Source organism: Ciconia boyciana, chromosome 13 (assembly GCF_034638445.1).
Source record: "Ciconia boyciana chromosome 13, ASM3463844v1, whole genome shotgun sequence".
NCBI classification, from domain to species: Eukaryota; Metazoa; Chordata; class Aves; order Ciconiiformes; family Ciconiidae; genus Ciconia; species Ciconia boyciana.
This window is the reverse complement of record NC_132946.1, coordinates 18,848,979-18,874,889: the sequence shown is the minus strand read 5'-3', so window position 1 is coordinate 18,874,889 and position 25,911 is coordinate 18,848,979. Positions and strand designations below refer to the sequence as shown.

At 51.7% G+C, this 25,911-nt stretch overlaps 1 protein-coding gene across 5 annotated transcripts in view; it reads right to left on the bottom strand.

The window, feature by feature from the left end:
• LOC140658942 (ankyrin repeat and fibronectin type-III domain-containing protein 1-like) overlaps positions 1-19,623 on the bottom strand; it is a 260,543-nt gene extending 240,920 nt beyond the window's left edge. For 2 of the 5 annotated variants that reach the window (XM_072878028.1, XM_072878030.1), the window contains exons 1-3: positions 19,485-19,623; positions 14,557-14,691; positions 13,324-13,446 (exon numbers count right to left, since the gene is read on the bottom strand). In XM_072878028.1, the coding sequence (XP_072734129.1) occupies positions 13,324-13,388 (65 nt within the window). In that variant the 5' untranslated portion in view covers positions 13,389-13,446; positions 14,557-14,691; positions 19,485-19,623. Of the gene's footprint in view, positions 1-13,323; positions 13,447-14,556; positions 14,692-19,470 lie in introns of all 5 variants that reach the window. The other 3 variants (XM_072878029.1, XM_072878031.1, XM_072878033.1) reach the window with 3 other exon arrangements.
• Positions 19,624-25,911: the final 6,288 nt, after the last annotated feature.

The window sequence follows — 25,911 nt, the reverse complement described above, 5'->3', positions numbered from 1 at the left end:
ATCCCCTAGCAGACTTCAGCACCCCACGCAGACCATCAGAAACGCCTGGCTTTTCTGCTGTTCTGCCCCAACCTTCTCCAAAGAGGCTGTTTAGGGAGAGCAGAGGAGCCTAGGCACCCTGTGGTCCATTCCCTTGAACTCTCCCAGCATCCACAACTATGGGATGAGGTATGTCAGTGGGCATATCCCGGACAAGTCCTTTCTTGATCCATCTATAGACCTGCTGGCCAAGAATCTGCCCAGTGCCTTTCAAATGAGCCATCTGTCTCCACAACCTACTGCAGCACCAAGCTCCAGGCATTTGCCACCTGTCCAGCGCAGCAGCGCCTTCTTTCATCTTCTTTCAATTTACTACCCACTAGTTTCACTGCCATCTTCTAGGTTTAGCATTGAGAGATGTGGTGAGCAACAGTTGCACCTTCATCTGACCCACCACCTTCATCATTTTGTAAGCCTAGATCAGGTCACTGTTCATTCCTGTTTTCAGATTTCTGATGGAGCCCCCAAACCAGTCCTTAGGTGGCCCTACCAGACTTCTCCATCCTTAACAGCCCAAAGGTGACCATGCAGCCTTACCTTTGCCTTCCATCACGCAACCCCCTTTCCAGTACCTAAGAGGCCCTTCTTCCAGTGCCTGAGGGCTATCAATAAGAAACAGTAGAGCTGAACCCCGCAGGGGCACCAAGCACATGGGACCGAGGGTGCTGCTCTCTGAAGAGCACTGCACCACCACCAGGTGTGAGCATTTCTCCAGGTGCATCCCACCATCCAGCCAGCACCCAGACCCATCAGTGCACACCAGACTCCACGGGAGAGCCAGCTGGTGAAGCTCAAGGGAGTGATGCACATGCGTGTACCTCCTGTGTGTCCAGAGCAGGCTTGGAGGCTCTCAATTCTTCTGTGCAAAGAGCACAGCATCCTTCGGTGCAAAGCTTCCAGCTCACGCTTCTGCTGCTGTGACCGACAGCACAACCGCAGTTTGGGCAAACAGCTGTTACCCATCCGAACATGAGATCAGCGCAGCAAATGAAAACAAACACTTCTGCCACAGATTGTGCTGGAGTATCACTGCGGCAGCGGCTTCACCAGAAGGCTTTGCTTAAACACTCTGTGATCCCAGCGTAAGCTATGTCTTTGCTTCTCGACATTGGCAAAACCCCAAAGCACTCAGCTTGGAAGAAATCCAAAGAAAAAAAAAAAATCAACATCTCTCAAACCTGATTGTCGAGAGCTAGTGAGACCTTGCAGTTTTACAGAGGTCCCGCTCAAAGCATATATTGCTTTTTAAACCCGGATAAGAACAACTGCCGAAACAGCAGTCTTGTATCGATTTCAGCACAATGATCAGCACCCTCCAGTGAGGAAGAGGGAGAAGTGTGTGAGGGTGAGGATATAAATATAGCTATTTGCTATAAGGACCAAAGGTCCTAGCTTAACATATGCCTGTTGAGGGACATGTCTGAAAACATACTGAGGAAGCACAAGTATAAACTTCTACCTGAACCCTCTTTTAGGAAGTTTCATAAATGCTGACTTTAGTGCTGACATTTGAAATTTTCCTAAACAGCTGAAATCACTTGTTCCTCACACAACCCCAGAGGCCACAGAAGCAGCAGAGGAGCCCCAGCATGAGCCCGATGGGTAGGGACGGCTCTAACCAAACCGGATGAATGGGATCCTTGGAGATGCACACAGAGGATTTGTTTTCTTCCCAAATCCGCTGGCAGATGCTGAAATAACCCTGCCCAGAGCACCCCCAGCTGGTGCCAGACCCATAACCTCAGCAAAGCCTCATAAGGTAGGGCCACAGCCACCACTCTGAAGGTGGCCACCAGAGCCACCCTGCAAGGATGACACCCAGTCCCCAGCTTTGGAGGACTGAGTGCTTTGTCACTTGGAAACATTGTTATCATTTCAAGTGAAGCAGAGGAATAATATAATTACATGTTTCTGATATCTCTGTTTACAACTGAATTTCCAAGCCCCCCCCGAAAACATTTCTTGGGAACGTTTCTGTAAGCATAGCTTAGCTGGAAAACCTTGTTACACTTGGGCTCTGACTCAGAGGTTATGGCAAATCCATCTCACATCGCTTAGGGTGAACCGGGAACAAGTGGCAGCTCAGGGCTCAGCTGAGAGGTCGAACAGGCAGCTCAAACGGGAGAAGAAGGGAAGGGAAAGTGGCAACATCCTCAGATACACACTCAGCTGATCACGGACTACTAGTTTAGCACATCCTGAGCTCGTCTATGTACACACAGTGCACATACTCCCACTCTACTCACAAAACCCACCTAAGTCTATGGCAAGACATTCCCCCCCCCAACTTTGCTGTCACTGGATTTGGCCCCAGGTAATCCCTCTGATTATGCCAAGCCAAGTTACTCACACTTAAGCCTTTTTCCCAGGATCAGACCTGTTGCAATTGTCACTTCTGCAGGAGGATTTCTAGTTGTGCTTGAATTTTAATGCCCCAATAAAAAGGAGAGTTTATGACCCTTTAAAGCTCTAATCTTATCTGCACTGGGTGTGAAGGATACGCTTCATGTTTGCGATATGGGTGGAGGTAAGAGTTATGATGTTCTTAAACTGTATACTTCCCTGCTTTTAAGTGTCTGGGTTTTATAAATGATGCAGCACGTGACAGCACCCCACGCTGCTATCCCTCAGCAACCCTCACAGCTTGTCTCAGCTGTTGCAAATTGCCCATCTCGCCCCATCTGCTTGGTGTAGATGCACAGAAAAATTTCTTCCAAGTTTCAAAGGAGTGGAACAGAAAGACTACCAAATTCAAAGCAGCAGACGTCAGTCAATGAACAGTGGCTGACACCCAACATCCCTGGGTTTCAACTTGTGGTGTTCCAAAAGCGGATGGAAGCAGCACCCTCACACCCACCGTGTACCAGCACCTCACTCTCCCCTCCAGCCAACAGACTGCTGTCAGGCATAGGGCTTTCTCTAATGCTATCCATGAACGAGACGCAAACTTGGCTTCCAAATACCTTACGCCATCCCCACCCTTGAGAAAGGCATACTCCTACACCTCGCCACACCACCTCACATTCAGAGCATGCTCAACTCCCTCAGTATGTCTATATACCATTTCTGTATACACTCCTACCAGGTGTCCTGTCCCAAGGGATGGTCTGGAAGGACAGAAGTCCCCGCACCAGATCCCAAAGCACTTGGCGAGGCTGCCAGGATTTTACTAGACTCCACACACGGCTGCAGTATCAGTCCCCTGGACAATGGGTTTAGAGCCCATCACATGCAGCCACCTGCCAGCATCCGCCTGCATCACGGGTGGATACCAGCATCATGCAGACTGCAAGACAGTCACAAGCGTGGGGCACAGGACTGGCAGAGGTGACAAAGCCCTTCAATTCCCTGGTTGTGAAAGGCCAGCCTTGTCTCTCTGCCGAGCACTTCAAGATCTGAACCTGAAAAGCAGAGCAAGAAAGGACCACACGTAATGCAAAACCTCAAGTTTCACAGAGCTCTTTCCTCAGGGAACTATAAATACAAACACTACAAGTGTTTTAGCCAATACACCTCCGTATTTGCCCAATGCCTAAAGACAGATGAATAGGTCATGTACACTTAAGATAGAAAGATTTCATAAGATTTCAGATAAAACACCAGTGAGGCACTGTTGCCACGCTAAAACACTACAGCATCAGCAGGCACACAGGGACCCAGACTGCCAGCGCCACAGCAGGAGCCCATGCCCATGTGGTTGCCGTCCCCTTACCAGCCCCAGGGATGGATGTTCAGATCACATGCACCAGTTTGTCCATGTCCATGACCACTGTCCCCACAGCCCAGCGGAAGCCACCCCAGAGGACTGCGCTAGCAAGGGCAAGGCAATTACCAGAGGTGAGTGCTAGCACTCTCAGGAGGTGAGGTTTGCAGCAAGCACCTCTGGAGCCTCCTCCAAAACCTCCCCAAATATCAGACCACGGGGCATTCCCAAGCTCTTTGCACTGAACAGTGACACAACGGGTTGTGACCCTCATGTGAAGTTTGTACAGCAGCACCCCAGAGCCGGGTCTGTCTCTCCACACAGGCAGGCAATCCATCACCAACAACAAAATCTACTCCCTCTACATGCTCTGTTTCTCCAAGAAATGCTCCTGACTGATTCCAACTCAGTTACAGAGCTCTGGCTCCCTCTCCCCTACAGCCTGTTTTCAATCATGTGTTAAAAGGGCGAGTAATGCAAAAACAAATCTGCACTAAAGGTCAGGTAGTTTCCCCCACCCTGCAAGGCTGAAGGAAAGCCCCTCCAGCTTGCTGGAGAAGGCTCAGCACAGAAGAGTCCCTTCTCCAGCCACAGCCATCTCACCCTCGCACACTGACAGCCACCCACCTCAGCCCCAAAACAGGCAGGCAAGGCCAGCACCGGCTGAGCCACGACCGGGAACCATGTGCCACCATGCCATGGGGTAGCCCACACTGGGAGATGGCCATCACTCCAAAGCATCACCGTTACAGAGTTTCAAACTGCCTCTCTGTTCTTCTGAACACACTGGGGCCCCCAAAACTGCCCAACAGCATCACACCAGCACGAGGATTGGGTAATGTGCCCAATCCACCTAAGGCACTCTGCTGGGGACTGCCATGGCAGCCCCGATCAGCGTCTCTTCCCCCCTCCTGCAAGATCTCCCCTGTGCTCTCCCCTGCCACACGGGCAGCAGCCATGACTGCCAATTCAGGGACATTAGCTGACCACAAAAAATAAAGAGCAAGACCACTGCTAGGAACTGCTGCCCACCCTTTTGCTTTCTCCTCCGAATCCCACTCACTTGGCTTGAGAAAATAACGAGCTCACCCTTAAGGTCTGCTCTTCCCCCCCAATAAACTTGTTCTTCCCAAATAGAAACGCACCACCCTGAGCAATCCAACTGCCAGATATGTGCAGAAAACAGAGCAACCTCAAGCCAAAGCAAACAGCAGCAGCAAGCAAAACAGCATGGGAGTCATCTTCGCAGTTGAAAGTTTGAGCACAGGGACTCTGATACACTGAGTTTTGGGACAAGCAATTTCCTCCCTGAGCTGGAGATGCCACAGCCAGCATTCAAGGACCAGCCCTGAGGAGCTGCAAACCAGAGCAGGTGCATAGAAGGGCTCGAACAGGGAACGGAAAAGCCAGACCTCGCTCACGCTCCTCCAGAAACGCTGGTCTGATGGATGGCGACCACAGCGAAGCCCCAGCCAGTCTCTGCACTGCGAGATAAGGAGCTGGGAATGGCACAACCAAAGCTTCCCACCAGAGGCAGAGCAGGGCGCTGCTGGGAGCAGGGCCATCAGCACAGACCTGGGAGGGCAGGCTTGGATCTGGATCCAGAGACACCCGTGGGTCCCCATGGCTTGGGAGCACACAGGAAAAGGAAGCTAGTGGGGAGAAAACAGCCATTCTCAGAAGATTTGGCTTCAGCTGACGCCAGCCTCACAAGGTTAATGCTCTGGCAGGGACTGGGAAACTTCTGAGATGATGTCTGCTATTTTAATTTTAAAATGTTGCTGGAACGGCTCAAAAGAATAGTCCAACACTATCCCCAGCAGAAGGGCGAGTTAGCATGCTGCACCCCAAATCAGTCCTAAATCAGACCCTCATTCCCCTGACTTTGGCACACAAGCAGCAGGGGCTTGCTGCGAGTGGAAACACGCGTTTTCCTGCAAAGGTCACACTGGATTTTCCCCAAGGAGTTTCAGTCCTCTCTGGCTCGGTAAACCAAACAGGAGCATGACCTGCTTGTGCTCACCTGGGTACTGCAACAGGGAAAGTTACACAGCAAAAGATGACTGTCCAGAAAAGATGAAGTGCAAAACACATGACTGCAAACCCAAGTTACCACTTCCAAAAGAAAGCAAAAAGCCACAAGATGGTTTTTACCCCCAAAACTCACACCAAAATGATATAACATACTGTCTTCCCCTGAAGCTCTGGATCCTGCTGCAGCCCTGCCCTCGGAGGAGGCACCAGCAGCGGCAGAGACGGCCCCACAGTGCACACCCACACCACAGAGACAAGACAAGCTTTACCATGGTTGTGGTGCAGGGTGTATTTAGCATATTTTTATCATATTATGTGTTTTTGTCCAATTCATTTCACTACAAAGTGAAAAGAGTTGGAAAGATATACTTAAGCTGCAGAAGCAGGAGTGGTTAAAAAAAATAAAAGATCAAAGGTCCATCATTTAAAATTAATTAATTCAAACCTGAACTATTAACATAAATTAAAAATTCAAACCACATACAGGGCTACATTTCTTTCCAAGTAATTTTCAAGAACCTCTAGTGCTGCAAGATAAGTTAATCGCACATTCCATTAATTTGCAGCATGCACAGTGGAGGTTAACCTCCACTTAATTAGAACTAATTTTGCTTTTGCTGGAATAGAGCAAGCACAGTTTATAAGAAATCCTCTTGACATTATACCTCACAGGGAGGGAACAGTAGCTCTTTATGCTGCCTCTTCCCCTCTCCCTACACACACACCATCACCCTGCTGCCCCTCTTGCAGCCCCTCCTGCAGTCTCAGCTGGAAGAGCAGAGGTGTTTCACAGGGGACCACGGCTGCTGAGGAAGCAGTGGCAATAGAAAGAAGAAAGCATACGATATCACTTCCGCAGCATTCCTGCTAAGGGGAATGGAGAGGCACATGGACACCAAACAAACGCCAGAGCCACTGGAGAAAGGGTCACAGAGAGCTGATGGACCAGACGCACGTTGCGCCCCAGTTTGCCTGCAAAGTAATGCAGGAAAACCAGTGCTGAACTGTGCTGGAGTTGTGCCACGTGTGCAAGATGTGACAGCCAGAGAGGAGGGGAAGGGCTGTCCCAAGGCTGGGACAGCCCTTCCCAAGCAGCCTGCAGAGCCGGATGAAAACTCGCTGCCCTCCTCTCTCCCACCCAACCAGGCTTTAAGCCAAACCTGCATCCACTGGAGCTCCGGTGGCTCTGAGGGTGGCCAGGTCCAGTCGCAGCGCGACTCCTCAGCTGTTTACACACATGTCCTTCCAGACCAGCCATTCACCCTTTCAGCAGCTTGATGCTACCAAAGCACACAGCTGCCTGGTCCCTGTTAAATCCCCGCCATGCCAGCTTTGCCGCTGAGTCCTCACCCACCAAACCGGCCCCAACCAGGAGCCAAGGACTGGAGTCAGAGCCCGAGAAGGCTCGCGGCACCTTCATGCGCCTCCAGCTTTGCCACCAGCCATGCTCAAAGCCTTCTCCTGCATCCTGCCTTCCGCTCTGCCTCTTCCCCAGTCTGGCCCAGTTTCCAAAACAGTTTCATGCACACTTTTGATTTAACCTATGCAAAAAAACCAACCAAAAAAAGAAAAAATCCCACACCACAAAAACACCAACCCACCATACTACAGGGTGGCCTTCAGCTCAATTAACCCAAATTGATGCAAACCATAATTCAAAGTGAGTTAAAGACATCCACCCTAAATTTTTTTAAATTTGCCTAAACCAGTTTAAAGACTTAAATCCCCGTCCTGTCCAGGGCTCCTCTGGAAGTGGAAGGTTTTGCTGCAGGGTCACAGGGGGTTGCACTTCCACCGCCCTGGACCAATGCCACCCCCTGGAGCCCCCCAGTCCAGCAAAGCAAGCATCCCTGGGAGCTGCAGGGGCACCCACACCTGCCTTCTCCAGGGATTAATGCCAGCCCCGCTGTACCTGCCTGAAAGCATGCCCAAATCACTAGCTCAGCCTGCGTTCACAGGGCACAGTCGAGGTTTTGCTCACACCCAGCGGAGGGTAAGGACCAGCTCTCAGGGACACGGAGATCCTTCTCTGGTGACAGCTCTGTTAAACACTGACTGCCTCATGCGCAGGACAGCGCGGCCGCCATGCAGCAGGCTGCCAGCCTGGGGACAATGCCCTGCACGCACAAGACAAAAGTGCCCATTTGCCTTCTTATTACCTTCAATCTGAACTTCTTGCCCCATCCCCACCAGCACCACTAACAACACCTCCTGCCACCACCAAGCCAAGTAAACTGGTGACTTCATCACGGCTTCCTTCACCTAAATTGTCTCGGGAGACCCTGCTGCTGCTTTCCAGTGGGCGCAGCATCCTCCGAGCACAGCTGCACAGCCCCCGCTTCCTTCCTCTCCGCAGACCTCTGGTTTGCATCCACCACTCCAAGCCCAGCACAGTTTTAACCTCAGCCTCTCCTCCACCAATATTAGCTCCACAGCAATGCCTGCATGCTTTGGGACAAGCAAAACCAGTAAGCAACTGGTACCCTTCCCTGGGGTCCTCCTCTCCAGTGCTTCTACACACAGCAAGAAGCTTCCAGGGGCTCTTCAGGGTCAGTGGGACAGTGGGACCCTGAAGAAGGTCAGACTGGGGAGAGAACAGGCAGGGCAGGAACCATCACCAGCCCAGGCTGAAGCCCAGGGACAGGCAGCATCATCATCACCACTCTCTGCTCCAGGATCAGAAACTTCCCATAGCATCAGGCAGAAGCACATTTGCACCCAAGTCCCCTTGTCCACAGCACCCAACAAACATGGGACTGCATCAGCACGCCAGGGTGGCAAAGCACGGCCAGCCGGGGAGGGAAAAACACCTGTGACATCCGCAAAACCCTGGAATATTTTGCAAACAGATACTCTGAATCCTTCCATTATATTTTTCTGTGAGGCATAGCAAAAATGTGCTTGAAATAATTTTATTTCAAGCTTTTTGAAGGACCAGATTGCCCAGTCTGCTCCAGTAGAAGTTTCTAGGCAGAGAGACACTCCCCAGCGCCATCCCCAGCAAGCAAGCTGGTAGCACGTTCCTGAGGCTTCCTCTGACCCTGGCCAGGGCTCAGCAAGGACAATTAAAGCAAATATATTTTGACCAAAATTAGCCCTTCGCTTTCAGGCTCATCTGGTAGCTTTTACCAGATCTGCTTTCCCAGCCCAGAGCTAAGCCATCAATGAAAGCATCGCCATTGATTTTGAGGGACTTTGGCTCAGCGTACGAATTTTAACATACATCTGCCCCCTCGCACAGGCCAGCACTGCAGGCCAAAACTGTTCTTCAGACCGTGCTTTTATCCTCAAAACAATCCCCAAGTTTCAGCCAGGCTGCTCTCTTTGAGCCAGCACATTTCACTCTCAAGAAGAGGCATTTCCACATCTAGCCATCGTTTAATCTTGCTTTGCTGCTGTTGGTTTGGGAGCCGTACGCACGGGGCGGCTGCATCGCGTGGACCAACAGGCAGGGCTGAGCGCACCGAGAGCCGGATGCTCCGCAGGAACAGCAGAGTTATCGACATGTATTTGGGATGCTCCTTAGGAGTTGAAGGGGGACGGTTTCAATCAACCCAATACAAGATGGCCCACAGACCACAGCATCATGCACAGTGTTTGTTACTTTTTTTTTTTTAATTTTTAGGTTTTATAAGCTTTAACAGCTCTATTTTCCCCTTAATTGGTGCAATTGTTTTTAACCCTGCTCCTGGAGCCACGTTGCTATGGTTACCCCACACAAGCCTCAGCGAGTGAGGTGTATTTTTAGAATTGCCAAAATACACGTCTCTAACAGAGCTTTTCTATACAGAGCTTTCCTTGTTCCGTGACACAGGAATTAAGGGCATTCAATGGAATTAAAATGTGGGAAATTCAAAACCGATTAAAGGAGAGGCCCATGGTGCAGCTGGAGCGCAGCTCGAGCCCCCATGGGTGGACATGGCTTTCCCCCACTGCCTGGAGGCAGGTCTAGGGCACAGCTGAGGCTACGGCCTCACCAGGACCGCAGGACATGGTGGGACAGCCGAGATGACCCAGTGCTGCAGTGGATGGACATGGGCTCTGTAGGACAGTGAGGAGGAGGAGTTGCTTGGAGTGCACGGGGCTGTGCCTTAGGGCAGCCGATGAGCCAGTCGAGAGCTTAAGGCTCAGGGTTGGGGGAGAGATCAACACAGGCGACATTGTGGTTGGTGTCTGCAACAGACCATCTGATGAGGACAAAGTAGATGAGACCTTCAGACAACTGGAAGAAGCCTCACATTTGCAAATCCCGGTCCTCATGGGGGACTTGAACTACTTTGATATCTGCTGGAGGAACAACACAGCAGGGCTCAAGCAAGCCAGGTGGTTTCTGGAGAGCACTGACGACAGCTTCCTGACACAGGAGAGCAAGGGGCCAATGAGAGGAGACACACTGCTGAGCCTAGTACTTACAAACAAGGAAGAATTGGTCAGGGATGTGAAGGTCAGGAGCAGCCTTGGCTGCAGTGGACATAAGATGGTGGAGTTCAGGATCCCAAGAGGGGTGAACAGGACAGCTAGCCAGCAGACCACAGCCCTGAACTCCAGGAGAGCAGACACTGGCCTGTTCAGTGACTGGCTTGGAGGAATCCCATGGAACACAGTCTTGGAGAGAACAGGAGTCCAGGAGACCCAGTTGACCGTCATGGATCATGTCCTCCAAACTCAAGAACAGTCCATCTCCACTTCCTGGAAACCAAGCAGTGGTGGCAGGGCGCCTGCACGGATGAGCAAGGAGCTCCTCACTTATCTCAGACATTAAAAGGAAGTACACAAAGGGTGTGAGCAAGAGCAGGTGACCCAGGAGGAATATCAAGTCATTGAGTCCATCCCAGAGGGTTGTGCTGCCATTCAGAAGAATCTTGACAGGCTGGAGAAATGGGCCAACAGGAATCTCACAAAGTTCACCAAGGACAAACATCAAGTCCTGCACCTGCCCCTTCCCTGCACCCACACCAGTGCTTCTGAGCCCAGGGACTAGACCACCAAAAAGTCACCTTACAACACCAGTATGTAGCTTTTTGTCTGTTCAGCTCCTTGAATCAAGTCACCGCAGGAGGAAAACCAGAGTGAAGGTATGGGAAGGAGCAGGGGGGCCACCACAGACAGCAACTCAGCTATCGCAGCCTCAGTCTGTCAGGAGCTCTCATGACACAGACAAACAGCAGCAGAGGAGCAGGTCCATGCAGCAGTCAAAGCTCTGAAGCTAGATTTGCATCCTACAGACACAGCATCAGCTGCACAAACTCATTTAAGCATTTCTTCCCACTGGTTCTTATTTAGGGAAGAGTCCATTAGATTGTCATCTCCAACACCTCACGCAGGTGGTGCTGGAAGCACACTCAGCAAGACTCATGTGTACTCTGGACAAGTGATACTTTACTGTTTATGACCAGTTGGACAGGCAAACCCTAAAGTGCAGAGATCACAGCCTGCAAACTGCCTCACTTCCAATAACCCTGGCATTCCTCCAAGAGAGAGACACTACCCAACATCAGCTCCTTCAGTTTCAGGGGAAAAAACACATCTGAACTGAGCCAGAAGAAAATACTAGGAAGGAAAGGGAAAGAACAGCAAGAATTAGCAATATTTTAGCTGAAGTCAGCAAGTGGATTAAGGGGAGGGAAAGCTGGGGGCTCCAGCAGGAACTTGTCCTTTTGCAGAAAGCCTCTCACAGAAAAGGACAACTTCAATATAAGCTGCTGAGCTGCGTGCACTCAAAGAGCCCGACCCAGGATCCTGTGAGGACCCATCAAGGAGAAGGGAGAGCACAACAAAATGGAGGCCACAGTGCCAGCAAGAGCTGTGCCCTGCACCAACTCCACAGTGCTGCAGCTCTGCTCTCCCTCTATCCAGCTCCCAGGGAGCGGCCAGGCAGACACTGGAGAAAAACCACTCACCTCCAGCATGTGAACTGTCAGGTTCAGCCTGACTTTTGACCAGAAGGTACATTCTGACTTAGTTTACAGGTACGGGTCTACCAAGAGAGTCCGAGGGTACGGTAGGTCCTGCAGTCTCATAGCCCACCCCGTGTTCCCCTGAACAAGGCACAGGGGAAGCTGCCTGCTGCTGCCCATCATCACAGCTCTTCTCTTGCTGTGCAGCAGCTGGATACGCAGAAGGCACATGCATGACCATCACACCTGCAGGGAAAAGCATGGCCCGCTGACAATCATTTCTCCTGAGCCAAGTCACCACCACAGCAGTGGCTCTCAGTACCCAGTCTTCTCAAGCTGCATTCAGCCCTGCCCATCCATCCTGGCCACCACAGGTTGCCTTTTCAGGAACATACCACTGACATCAGAAAAAAAAACAAAGAAATGATACCAGAGGCACAAATAGCTAGGAGGGCATTTACTGTTTTAGAGAGTGGATGTATTTGACAGTCCCTGGGGTCTTGACAATTTATGTAGACTAAAGAAAGGAAGAGTTCAGAGACACACCTAGCATTCTGCATGTCAAATGGGATCATAAAAAATGAAGACAGCAGCATCAGAGTCCAAAGATGTTCCTGCTGCTAATGCTTCTCTGAACACCCCTACAGACAGCTCTTCACAGAGGAGCCACGCTACGGACCATGATCGTTCCTGGCTGACGCTGGGTTCTGCCAGCGTCACTCCAGGAGCACTGTGCATCTGGAAAGATGCCTTCCCAAAATAATCTGCACAATTCATTTCAGAGTCGGAGAAGTCTTCCAGCAGCTATACTCGTGGTGTCCCATCTCTTTCATAAGGGCACAAGTAATTATTGAGCACTCTAGCTACTAAAACTGATTGGAGCAAAACAAACTAATTTTGTTACAAGGCAATGATCTGACCTCGTTAACAATGTGAATAACTCGCTAACAATATTTTTCTCTTACACAGTGATGTCTTTCATTAGATCTCAAGCTGTTTTATAAAGGAGCTCAGTACATTCCTATAAACCCATTTCACATAGGAGGAAACCCAAGCCAACATCCGCATATCCAAGGCGCTGTTCCCTGGGAAGCAATCTGCATCCAATGCTGTAAGCGAGCATGGAGAAACACCACCTGGCCCAGCCAGAAACAATAGCTCGAGGTGCCGGCGTGGGTGTGTGGAGCAGCCTTCCCCGTGCCTCTTCAAAGCAGGCGCCAGGACAAGCAGGTACGCCCCAGCCAAAGCAGATCCCTGCCAGACCTGCACAGCAGGTTTCCTCCTCCTTAATCACAAACCCATGTCTCATCTCTTCTTTTTAAATGAAGAGAACAACTTTGGACATCCAGACTCAGTGTAAAGCCTCACAGCAGTTAGAGATGTTGCTATCCTGGTGACATTTCACACCATAGTTATTAACCCCAAGAAACACCCTGTTGAGCTGACCAGCAGCTACCTAAAGCTCTCTCACACCTCCCCTCTTAATAGACATCAGCCACTAAATAGCTGCCCTTGAGTCAGTCCTGACCTCCTACATGAGGGACCAGCACACTGGCAAGAATCCTTCCTAATTACCTCCATGAAGAGCCACCTCCCCAGATTATTTTTTCCCCTTTGGGAGGATTAGCGTACTTAACATGGTAATCTCACCTCAGCGTAACGCGCAGAGACTGCCAGGAGTCCCAAACAGGGGTACACCCGTGTCCGCTCAGCATGTACCAGCTTCAGAGCCTGAGGAACGAGCTGCCCCAGCAAGGGCGTCTCTTCTCATGCCTGAGAAGGAAAATGTAGGGCCTGTCAGGTTTCAGGGACAAAGCAGAGGGAAGACCCCCTTGAATGACACCCTAAGAGCTGGGACACGGATCCTGCTACTCAGGAGGGAGGGGGGCTGGGATCCCAGCAGGCAGCAGCAGGCAGATTGGGAAGCAGACTGTGGCACAGGGAGGGTTGAAACACTCCTCACTCGGCATCAGCTGAGTGCCTGATTTAACCCACCTGGCATCACCGAGTCATCTGCTCACGGGGATGTGTACCACCACCTATGACAGTCACAACACAGCTCCTGCTTCAAGACCAAGCGGAGGTTTTCCTCTGCGCTTGCAACAGTAGGGACAAGATGACCTCAAGGTACTGCTGCCCCATAACACACACACCCTCCCACTCCCCCCACCTCCACCACCCCACTCACCTTTCCCTCTGCCCTGCAGCCAAAAGCCTCCCAGCACTTGCTAATCACTAATTAACAAGGTCTTACAGCTCTGCTCTTGGGGGGCCTGGGAAAAACAGTTCCCCCATCTCAGAGATTAGGAAAAGCCTGCACAGAAGAAGGAGATGACTCTGTTTGTGGTTCCCCATGGAGCTACAGGCATGTCTGGAGCTCAGTCACTCCAGGCAGATTGCTGGCCACCTGCAAACACAAATGGCATTGCAGGGTTGCATCTAGTAGGGCAGACTGTGTGCCTGCATCTGCTGTGAAGTTATGGGGATTCTTTGTGTGCATGCGCCTTACAGTCCCCAACCAAGTCTGGTACTCGGGTTAATAAGCGGTACTGATACACTCAGCTTATGACCCAAAAATGCATTTAAGGAAGACATTAGTCCAGTTTCCCCTCTGTACTCTACTGTTAGAAAGGGATATTTTTGCATCAAAATAGCAGAGAAAAGAAGAGGTCCAATCTCAGAAGCTTGAGCACAGCTAGAAGGCAACTGCACTCTTCCCAATGTAATGACACACCAATATACGGCAAAGAGGGGAACTTGCAAGTGAAAGAAGCAGAACAAATATCTCAAAGGGACTTCTGGGGTCTCCTGTCCATACGCGTACACTCTTAACACTCTACAAACACTAAATACAAGACAGGCAGCTGCCCCGCTGACTCTTACCCCTTGCAGGCTCACACGTGTGGGCAGCTCTCCTGGTGTCACTTTGGATGCTCAGAGAGGCAGAGACGTCCTCTGCCACAGCTGAGTCTGCTGCACAACACGAGCACATGAGGCGATGTTGTCCCCAGGTACCTCCTGTAAATAAAAACAGAGTGAGAACAGGGTTTTATACTGCTTACATCTACATCACATGTCCCCAAAACCAGGCTAGGTACTGGCACCACAGTGACCCGCAGGTATGCACAGGGTGTTCATCTGGGTGCTCCATAACCCACAGGGGGAACAGGGACAAGTCCTTAGGAGGACAGGCAGGTTGCTGCCTCTTGTTTGGGAGAGAGTTTATGAAGGCTAACCCTAAAGCACCCAGAGCAGGGACAGCACAGACACTACGCCCCTGAGAAGCTAAAGGAACAGTAAGGGAAGAGATGACAGCTCAGTGACAGCTACATTGATGCACACAGAGCAATGCTGCATCTGCCAGCACGCTGTTCGACACAGCAGGACCAGACCCCAATGGCCAGTCACCACTGCCAGTGGGAATGGCATCAGAGGAGCCCCAGGGACCGAGGGGCTCAGGACCAAGCAGTCCTCAGCCTCTGTCATTTTAGCATTTCGTTTTTCCCCTCAAGCTACTTTTCAGTCACCGAAATCCTTCTGTAAGTCTGGAAGCCCTTGTGACTTGGTGTCTCTCCACGAGCTTCACAGCCATCAAAAGAAAACAATTCTACTAAATTCTCCTGGTTCCCCTTTTCAACTCCGCTGTCATGCGGACACAGACTCTCTGAAGCAGAGGATCTCAGCCCAGGACCCGAGCCTTGTTTCACACTAAATGAGCTCTGCCAGACATCCAAAAAAAGATCACATTGGTCATTCTGCTTCAGAGCTAGAACTCACTATTTCTCAGCATGGAAAATTACATTTCCTCCATGTAGCTAACGCATGAAAAGCTTTCAAAGGTCAAAAAAAATGAAGCCATCAATTTATCACAAAAAGTAACTTCTTATTAAAGCTTTGGAAAGCCTGGGCTCTGTAGTGCAAACACTCCACCTAGAGCAAGCTGTGCCAGACCCGCTCGCCCAGGGCTGCAAGCAGCAGCAGGCAACTCTCAGCATCGCCGCTGCAGCCCAATCGGGCTACACACACATGCCATACCACCGAACATCAGCCATCACTCCAAAAGGGACCCAAGCACAAGACCATCAGTGGTACAATCCCCCCTGCCTGTGCAGGGGGTCTTGGCAGAGCGGACCCTAACTTCCCAGAGAGGGGGGGCCTGTGCTCTTGCACTGCCTTGGCACCATCCTGGAGCGAGGTCAACCATGGGGTGATCCCAGCCGGCCGCATCCCGTCTCCTGCCCTCAGTGACAACACATGGCTGAGCAAAGCATGGCTTGAACGGCATCAGAGCACCCAGAAACACTGCCAGCCCTTCCTTCAGGGAGGAAGAGGAGCAGCAAGGGAGTCAGATGGCCCCAGGTGCAGAGGTACCTCTCCCGTGCCGCCCAGCAGCCAAAGGGAAGGAGAGACCACCATAAATGGTTCCACCCGCGTAACAGCATCCACCCCACCCTGTTACTCTACCTGGGACAATTTAGCGCCACTGAAATGGCACTGCTGTCCCCCAGCTCTGTGCCCACCCTCCAGCTACATGGCCTTTCTTCATACCTTTTTGCATCCCCAAAAAACCAAGCGGTGCCCTGGCTCTCAGTGGGAGGGCATGATTTGGCCCACATGCTCTCATTCTGACCCAATGAGACACAGATAACCATGTGGTTTTGAGACAACCACATAAAACAGTGGGAGGCTCCAGCAGCATTTGCTGAGCAGGCAGGCATGGGGATGCAGGAAAGCAGCAGGGTCATGGGGCTGCCCAGGGCCAGGAGCCACAGGGGCTGGCACTTGTCCCTTCCTGCTCTAGGGCCCACAGCCCCCAGCAAACAGGCTGTGGCATTTTACACAGCCTCGGCAGGATACAGCATCACTCACCTGCCACAGCGGACCACAAAGATGTCATTTAACATCTCAACATTGAAGCAGGGAGAGACTTGAAACAAGTCAGAAAGGAAGGGCAAGAACAGGCTGGAGAAGATGCAGGCTGTAAGGAGAAGAAACTCCACCCCAAGCGGAGCAGAGCCCTGGCCCTTGCTGCCACATCGAGCTCAGCCCGGGGCTAGTGAAGCAGCCAACACACCCTTCTCTTTCTGGGAGACACACAAGCCCCCACGAGCAGCGGCTGCGGCCGGGCCCCAGAGCTGCGGCGGTCAGAGAACAGCCAGGCACTGCCAGCGGTGCACCAAAGGGCGTCCCTGTGCCCTCGCCAGCTCCCACCACCAGGAGCCAGGACAGACAGGGCTCTCGGTTACGCTTTGGCTCGGCTCCCCGCCACAAGCGACATCCCCTGCAGTTGTACTTCCAAGCGCTGCCTGGGCTTCCCCAGCCACACTGCTGCTGGCTCCAGACACACGGTCCTTTCCACGGCTCGGAAGGGAGCGGAGCAGCGTGGGCTGCCAACCCCTGCCTCTGTCCCAGCCCTGCACTGCTCCCCAGCAATTCCCAACGCTAACAATGCTGCAAAGTGGAGGGCAGTGAGAGAACTACTGTGGCTGAGCTCTGTGCAAATGACAATCATTTGCCCTCTTAAAAAAATTAAATCCTTAAAGCTAACAAGAAAAATGTTTGCTTTCAAGTTATAACTCACTAGAGGCAAAGGGCTGATAATTAAAAGACCCATTGCCATAAAGACTGCCACATGTCGCCCCTTTCTGACCACAGATTTAATTATCCCGTAGGAACACACAATACGTTGTCACCGAATTCTCACCCAGATGAACATCAAAAGTCCAACTTGCTCCCCACTAATATCCCAGCAGATGTCACCGAGAAAGTTATGATAGCTCCTTGCACTGCACAGGGCAGCAGATGTCTCATCCCAAAAGAAGCTGTTCTCCAGGAAAAGACACCAAGATTGCACCACTTTCCTTGCAGAGGCTCTGGCTTTTCTGCAGCATGGAGCAACCTCACCAAAAGCATTTGCATTCCCTACACCTCCAGCCCGCTCTCCCTGCACTGGAGAAGGCCATCCAAGACTGACACGGCTCCATGTGCAAACACAAATGGACTGTAGGTGCCCTGGGTCTGGGAAGCACTTGAACAATTGTTGTTAGCATCAAAATAGATGTAGATTTTTGCTTAGCAGAAGGGGAGAAGGAAGGACATAAGCTAATTCATGCAACTATTATAAGAAATATCAAGTTTTCATAACTTCAGATGAGACAAGTAACTTCAAAAAATATATATCAACCAAGAGCACCTTTGGTGGGGTGAAAGCTGCACAGGTCAACTTTCAGGTCCCCAGGGACAGGCTGGGGTAGGAAATTTCGCCACCTAACAGCACTACCTTTTAGGGAAGAAAACCAGCTACTCAGCAAGTTCTAAACTCCTCAAAATGCAGGACAACTTCCAGGGACCACATGGGAGTTCTCAGTACTGCAATAAAATTAAGTCAGGCAAGTAAAGCAAAACAGCTGCACCCCAAAGAATGATACCATCAGGGGAAGTCCAGGTTTAAGATGTACAAAGCAACTTTCCTTGGTTTTAATGATTTCTAAGGTTACTGTTTGACAGCCAAAATATTTACAATAAAGAAGAAAGACAAATAGCTCCCTCCTTATTTTACTGCTGTAATTGTCAGTTGAGAGCACGAAAAAGTACCTGTAGGGGAAAGATAGCGAGGATAAGCAAGCTGCTCCCAAGCACCACACTTTGCATCCCCTTCTGAAGGGGACCACGCAGGAAAGCTGAGCGTGAGACAGACACAAACCCATCCTTCGCTTGCACACTTTTCAGCAAGGCGAACGTGCATCCAGCCAACCCAAGCACCAGCCCCAGGTTGCTCATCCCCCCATTTAAGCATCCTGCTGGCTCCTGGCCTAAAGGAACCAACATCCAGGACTCGCCTCCTCGGTCTTTCTTCTTTAAAAATGCACATAACTTCTTGCTCGTATTCAAGAATGAGCTTTTCAAGGAGAAGATCTAGACATACTGTACTCTTAGGAGAGCCATTTCTGCTGGTTTGGCTAGCTGAATTTCAATGCCACCTGTACGAGAACTTTCCTTGTTCCCCCATTCTCAGACAAACCTGAGGAAATCCAACTTTCAGCAACAGAAGAGGAAAATAATCTCCGGGGAGACGAGGCAGAGCTGCTGCACACTGTGACAACCAGTGGCTGCAGGAGCCAGGACTCCCTCCCTCCCCAGGACATCAGACTGGGGAGAAAACAGCCCGCTGCTAGCAAACCAAGCACAGCATCATCGCCTCACTGGATCTCACATTTTCTACAGAAATATCCTTGAAACAAAAAAAGCCCTAGCGATGGAATTAACCTGCCAGACGAGGAAGCCTCAGGACACACAGCAATGCGCCGGGATTACTGCAGGAGTCGTTGAACGCACAGTTCAAAAGAGCAAACCTCCTCTGAAACCAACGCAGCCACAGAGACAACGAAATCTCCCTTAAAAGTGAAGACCTGGCAAGAAAAAAAGGCGCTGGGGGCACAGCAGCGCCTGCGCCCGCCCCTCACCGCGCTCCCAGGGCGGCCGGGGCAGCACCGCCCGGCAGGCTCTTTTCACGCGAAAGGACTCAAATCGAACAGCAAAACAGCATTGCAAGAGCATGAAGTAATCCCACCCCTGCAGTTAGTGTTTTCCTACCCAATTAGCTACTCCAAGTGTCAGGGGAAAAAGGGAAGGGGGGGAAAAAAAGCGCGCTGCAAAGCCAGGAGATGTTTTGCAACCCCCGGGCTCCCGCAGCACAGCCCTGCGCTCCCAACAGCCGCGGGCGAGGTGGAGGGAACCCCCGGGGAGGGGGGAAAAGGGGGGGAGAAGAGGAGGGGGAGAAGGGGGGGAGCTCCCCACCACAACCCGCTCACTTGCTCCGCCGTCCTTCGGGCCCTTCCCGCGGCGCAGCCGGCCCGCACGCCGGGGGTGCAGCCGGGGAGCCCCGGCGCGGCCCCGCTACCGCCGGCGGCGGAGGGCAGCGGGCTCCGGCCGCGGCTCGGGAGAGGCGGCGGAGGAAGCGGGCGGAGGGGCGGCACCGGGAGTCACCCCCGCCCGCCAGCCAGCCCAGCCCGCCCCGCCCCGCCCCGGGATGCTCGGCCGCCGGGAGGGCCCGGGGGGACCGGACGGGACGGACCCGCCCGGCCCGGGAGCGCGGCGGGCTCCGGGCGCCCAGCCCCGCCGCCCCGGGGAAGGGCTCTGGCCCGCCTTGCCGCGAGTGCGGGGGCAGCGCGAAGAGCGGCGGGGGAGCCGGTGCGTGCTCCCGGTGCTCCCGGCAAAGCCCCCGAGGCCGGCCGGAGGGCTCCTGCCCGGCCGGGGGTGCAGCGGCGCTCGCCGCGGCTCAGCCGAGCCGGGAACTCGCTGCTGCGTTGCAGTTCATTTTCTCAGTTTAACAAAACCCGTTTGAAATTGCTCTTTAAAGCGCCGGAAGCGTGCACAGAGCGGCAGAGCGAGCTGAGCCTGCCGGCCTGCGTGCAAGCGCAGAGCCAAGCACTTACAGCAGCGGCAGCCCGCACCGCAGCCATCGGCCTGCCCCGCCCGGGCGGGCCAGCAGCGCTCCGCCCGCGCTGCCTGCTCCCCACGCGCGGGGTGGGCGGCCTGGTGAAAATCTTCCTGTTGTGTTTTTTAGTTCTTAAGTGGTTACGCTTCTAACCTCAAAGTCAGGAGACATCTGCTAGGGCAGGAAGGCTGGAAAAAGTGAAACGCTGTCCTAAGCTAGATGTGCCCTTTAACACCCAAAACCACCATGCTGATAAACAGACAGAGGCAGGACGCTGTGGACTGCAGGCAGGACACGCGCCGCTTCGCAAGCTCAGATGTGAGGTCTCAGTGCATCAAAGCAGCATGCCAGCCCCGCGGTTTTGACGGCTTGGGGAATCCTGCTACCCTAAGAGAAGCCAGAGGATCAAAGAGCCACAGTGGTTCTCCATCACTGCAAACTCCTCTTTGAGAGCTGTTACTCTTCCCTGTGCTTCTCCCACTCCCAGTCCCTGCTGATCATTTCTTCTCCCCGCTTGCTCTGCTTTCCACTGGTGATGCAGCTGGAGCTGACAATGCCTCCCAGCTGCAACCTGCAGCCACCGGCCTCTCTGCACCCCTCTGCCAGCTGCCTGCAGTCACCCACAGACACAGCCCGCCTGCAACCTGCCACGTTGCGGGTGGGCACCCGCACGCACCAAGGCACAGTGGAGGACGAGGGGCAGACAGCTCTGGTGGGTTTGGGGCGAGTGCTTTTGCGCACCTCTGTGTGCTGAGGGGCTGCACATCCCTCGTGCCAGCGCCACGTGGAGCGGCTCTGCCACCTGCCCCAATGACAGACCCCTGTCACCACCACTTCCCTGCAGCTCAGGGACGCAGTGCCGCATTGCTGGGTGATGGCAAGCTGCAGCTTGCTCAGCGGCTGCTGTGCTACCCCAGACCAATCTACAGTGATGCAAAAGGAAGCAGAGTCAGGCCTTCTTTACACAGCCTCTTCAGCCAGCCCAAAAGTTGGCTCTGTCCAGTCGTTGCCCTCGATACTCTGCTGCAGACAGGACTATCTCAGTGCGGTGGCCAGCTGCACAGGCACTGCAAGGGCGGGTGGGAACCACGGGAGGATATCCACACAGTACCTTCCTGGACAACACGAAGAGGTGTTAAGTCCAGAACATACTATATACACCTCTGTTAAATTCAGGCAAGGAACTGCCTGAATTTGACGTGTTCTTCCCATTGGTATTTTGTGCACATCCACCTGCCATGCTGCAGGGCCATGGAACATTTAATTCAAGCTAAAAAATTCTAGGAATGCTCAAACAGTGATGATTTGTATGAGCAGCCTCTGCTGCCAGCCGGAGAGTTTTATGCGACTGCCTTTCATTAGCAATGCCCCCAACATCAGGCTTTGCCTGGTGATTTGGAGGTTAAGACTTCTGTGATTTACCAGCTGAGCTGTCCAGAAGCACTCAGAGATAAACATTCCGTGAAACCCTGTGTTAGCATTAACCTTTGGGCTGGGAATAGCAGGGCCTCATCACCTTATCAGTCCGTCTCCAAAACAGCATCATCCTCATGCTTCACATTTGGCAAAACGTGAGCACACAAAGTAAACCATATAATTCCGTAGGGGCAAAAATATACTCTAGGACTAACAAGGAGATACTGCAGTGAACATGTCTGCTGAGAAAGGCAAATGCATTTTTCTCTGTATGATTAAACAGAAAAAAACTCATGACAGGACCATGTCTGGCAGAGGAACTGTGGTATGAGCTGAGCTCCCAAGCCCAAATGCTCCAGGCGTGCTCTGAATGAGGAAGGAAAAGCGCTTGCCCTTCCCCATTGAGGGCGCCCTTGATGCAAAGCATCAGAGCCAAGAGAGGGTTTGTGGGGTAGAGGCGGCTCCTCACAGGGCTGGGGCTGAGCAGCTGCTCTGCGAGAGGCTGAGCCCGAGCCTGCAAATGCAGCATGGAGCGCACATCCTGACCCACACGGTGCTTGCGCAGTTAATAGTCACGGCGTGTAAAGAGAAGGGGGTCTGAGATACTGGTTGTATTTCACAGCATTTCTTGGGGCATGCTGCGGCCCACTTAGAGGGGAGTAAACTGCAGGTGCTGTTCCTCTCCGCACTGATTCTGGCAACAGCCTTCCCCAGGCTTTTCTGCAGCTGTAGAGTTGCTGCAAGGAGGCGGCCATGAGGGGAACGGTAGCAGGGCACAGCTGCCCAGGCTGGAGGTCCAAAACCAGGATGTCCTGAAAGCCAAGAGATGCAGAGGTCTCAGGACAAGTAGAAGGAAACTAGAGAATGCCAATGAGCTTTTTGGCTTTATTGATTTCTAGCAGTGATGACTTTGTTGCATCAAATGTTGCCATTGGCCACTCTGCCTCAGCAGGGAGCAAAGGCCGCTGCAAAGGCATGTCACGGAGTCATGAGCATCCTTCTCCCCCATTGCACTATTCCTATTTTAGATAGCTTCTCCACACAGTCCGGCAAAGGGGCTCTTAACCTCTCTTCAGGCAGCTCTAAATCAGCTGTGGAACAGTGACCTACCAGAAAAATGAGCTACAATTAATGCTGAAAGTCTCTCTCTTTCCAGTTCTCTATAAGCTTATGAAGAGCAATGATTCTGTGGCGGCAGGGCAGCCTCATGGACAACAGTCTTCCGGAGTGTGTTCCTTTTTCAGGGTCAAAACACCAGCTGTGCTTTAAATGACCAGACAGTGTGTGAACGAGGCTAACAACACTAACTTCAACACTGACATTTTGCACCCGTGAGGCCAAATCCTGCCCTGGCAGTACAGCTCCGAGAAACTTGGTGCACATGCACTCCTATTTATCATGCTTCAAGCACAGGTACCATCAATCCCTGCCTGGGGTTGCAGATGAGACAATGAGAAAACAATCATCCCGTTTGATACGCCTACTTCACTTCTGGGACAGCTGCTGGACCTTATCGTCTGCTTATCAGTGATTGCACCTTCATTACAAGGCCTCCTTCGTATAAACTGGCTGTCTATGGTCTGAGACCTAGCTACAAAAACTTTGTCTTACTCCTTCTCTGACTGTGAAGGCTTCCAGCTTCAGGACTTCAAACACAGCTGATGAGCACGGTTTGTAATGAAGGCAACTCCTAATTTGCTGACACAAGATGCAGCAACGGATGGTACTTGCTTTGTGAAGCACTGATCAAAGAACTGTGCTTTCTGGTTGGAGAGCGTAATTAACAATAATTTCTAAAAAGTCAAGTTCAGGTTGATGAAAAAGGCCAGGTCTGACAGCTCGTGAATGTTAAGCTATCTCGTGATCTGCATCACAGATACAGCATAAACTCAACACAGTGTCCCTCCTTCCCAAGCAGGAGAAGTGCTTTTCTTCATTTCCCAGCAGCCTGCAACCCATTGCCCAACCGAGCCTGGCACATGGGCTTGCAGGGCTATGGGTCTGCCCCAGGAGGGCTCGCAGGGCTATGGGACCGTCCTTCTGTGGGCAGTGGGCATTCGATGTTCTCATGCTGACACACATGGCCCAGCCTTGGCCCCGCTCCTGGAGAGGTCTGGCACACAGCTGGTGGGGATGGAGGGGTCTGATGTCAACAGCAGCAAGGTGGAGAGTCTGCTCCAAAAAAGGGGGCAGTCCTGATAACGGTTTGGGGGATTCCTGCCTCAGAGGAAGGAGGAATGAGAGCAATGATAGCTGCTGAATCCCCTGCAAGTCTTGAATACAATGAAGTCCAGGTGGTTCTTTGGCCCTGATACTCTGAATTTCTTGCCAGGCCACAGACTCTCAGGTGATGTTCAAGCTACTTGCCTCCCAGGGTTCGCTTTATGAAACCCCCCCCAACACCCAGATGCTTAATCCCCCCTTTCTGGACTCCCACTTCACCTTGAGCCCTCCTGCTTAACTCTTCAGACTAACATAACTCTTCAGCCATGTGAGGACTAGAATGCGCGAACAGACCCCTATGAGCAAACAGACCCCAACCACAGGCTGTGCAAAGAGTTTCTGAACACACCACTGATACCTCACATGCCTAGCAGGGAGAGGGCAGCTTCTGGAGAAAATGACAGGCACCCAAATGCAACACTCCACGCATCTGTCCTCCTGCCTTGGGAAAAGAGCCACAGCTTTGGGCCAGTTCCCTCTTGCCTTCAGCTCCTTCTAAAGCTGACTTCACCTGACAGAGAAAATAAAAAGAGAGTTTCCAGCTTCTAATACCTCTCATCCAGTCCTTCCACACTCTGCCCCAGCTTGCAGGAGAGCACAGTCTTTTCCCAGGTGATTTAGCTGTCAGGGAAACATCTTCCCAGACAAACCACATCACCACAGTCAGAATTAGCCCCTTATCTGGGGCTTTTGAATTTGAATGGAGGCCATGGCCGCTCAACGACTCCCTGTTGTAAGGCCAGCAGTATTTTGTCAGCCCAACCTAGAGAGAAAAGCTGAAAACAGACGTGGTAAAGTACAGGCTGATCTACTGGGGGCAGCAGGGGCTTGGAGACCTTCTCAGCCACCCCATTAGCAGCTCTGCACTGATGCCTGTGCTCTCCTCACAGGAGCTGGACCAGACCCTTCCTCATTCAGGTCAAGGCTGGGTTCAGCCCTAATAGAGATAAATACCAAATTCACAGTGAAAAATTGTGTTTTCACAGCCAGGTGTGAAACAGATCCGGCGATGCCTACTGGAATGATGTATCTGATTTAATATGATCAAAACAAAAACTGTTCAAAATTGCTATGCTCTTCCAGAGTGTTGGGCATGACCAAATTGCCTGGGGAAAGTAGAAGGCTATGAAAGAGGGTCTCTATGGCTGGCCTATCTTAAAAAAGCTTACTTGTAAAAGCTGTAGCTGCTGATTGCGAGACAGCTCCTCTGATGGCTCTTAATCAGTACTTGCTTCAAAGTACAAAGGAGAACTGAAACAACTTTTCCACCTGCAGACTGATATGACTCCCTACTAAGAACTAACTACTACCTCTACTGATGACTGGAGTTTCTGTCTCTCAGACAGAATCTCTCTGTCTCAGACAGATCTCTCTGTCTCTTCTGTGCACTCAGCAGAGATACTAAAGGAGTGTGAAGCTGTTCAAGAGATGGAGAATTACTGCTTTGGGCAGATGACATGGTACAGAAACAACGACCCTTCCAAGATGTTCCAGGTGCCCACCACTAATATTTTTCCAGAGATGAGGCATTAAAATGATGATACAAGAAAGGAATTTACATTCCTTTGACATCAAAAACAGCAGATGGGAACTTTTGTGAATAAATCTGAGAGCTGGAGCTGTCTGATAATGCCAACCTTGCCAACAAGGATGAGAAGTGGAAGGTTATTCCAGCGCAGTTATCACCAGTGAATGCAGGGATGCGCTCCTAGCAGATGTGTGAGCAAGAAACTCAGTGTGAGATACGAGCAGAAATCAGAAGTCCTTCCAGAGATGATGTGCATGTGTCTGCACATCTGGAGCGTTTCAAAATCGCTTGATATGAAAGATTATTACTTGGTTTCAGCTGAATGCACTCAGAGAGATGAAAAGCAGACCGCTGAATTTGGAAGTCTTTCTAGCTGTAAGTGCCTTGAAAAACTCTGTCATGTCTTAAATCAAGTTCAGGGGTAATGAAAAGGAGATTCCTAGCACATGGAGACTTGCAGTAATTTTTTAATTCTAGAAGAGGAAGACAAAACTGAATAAAGGAAAACAGCAAGTTCAATTCTGAGCATGATTACTGCCCACAGGGAATGGGATGGAGCTCATCAAATGCTCTTACCTATGCAATAGATGATGTGATGGCCTGGAGCTGAAAGGTCTTGTCTGAGACTGACAGC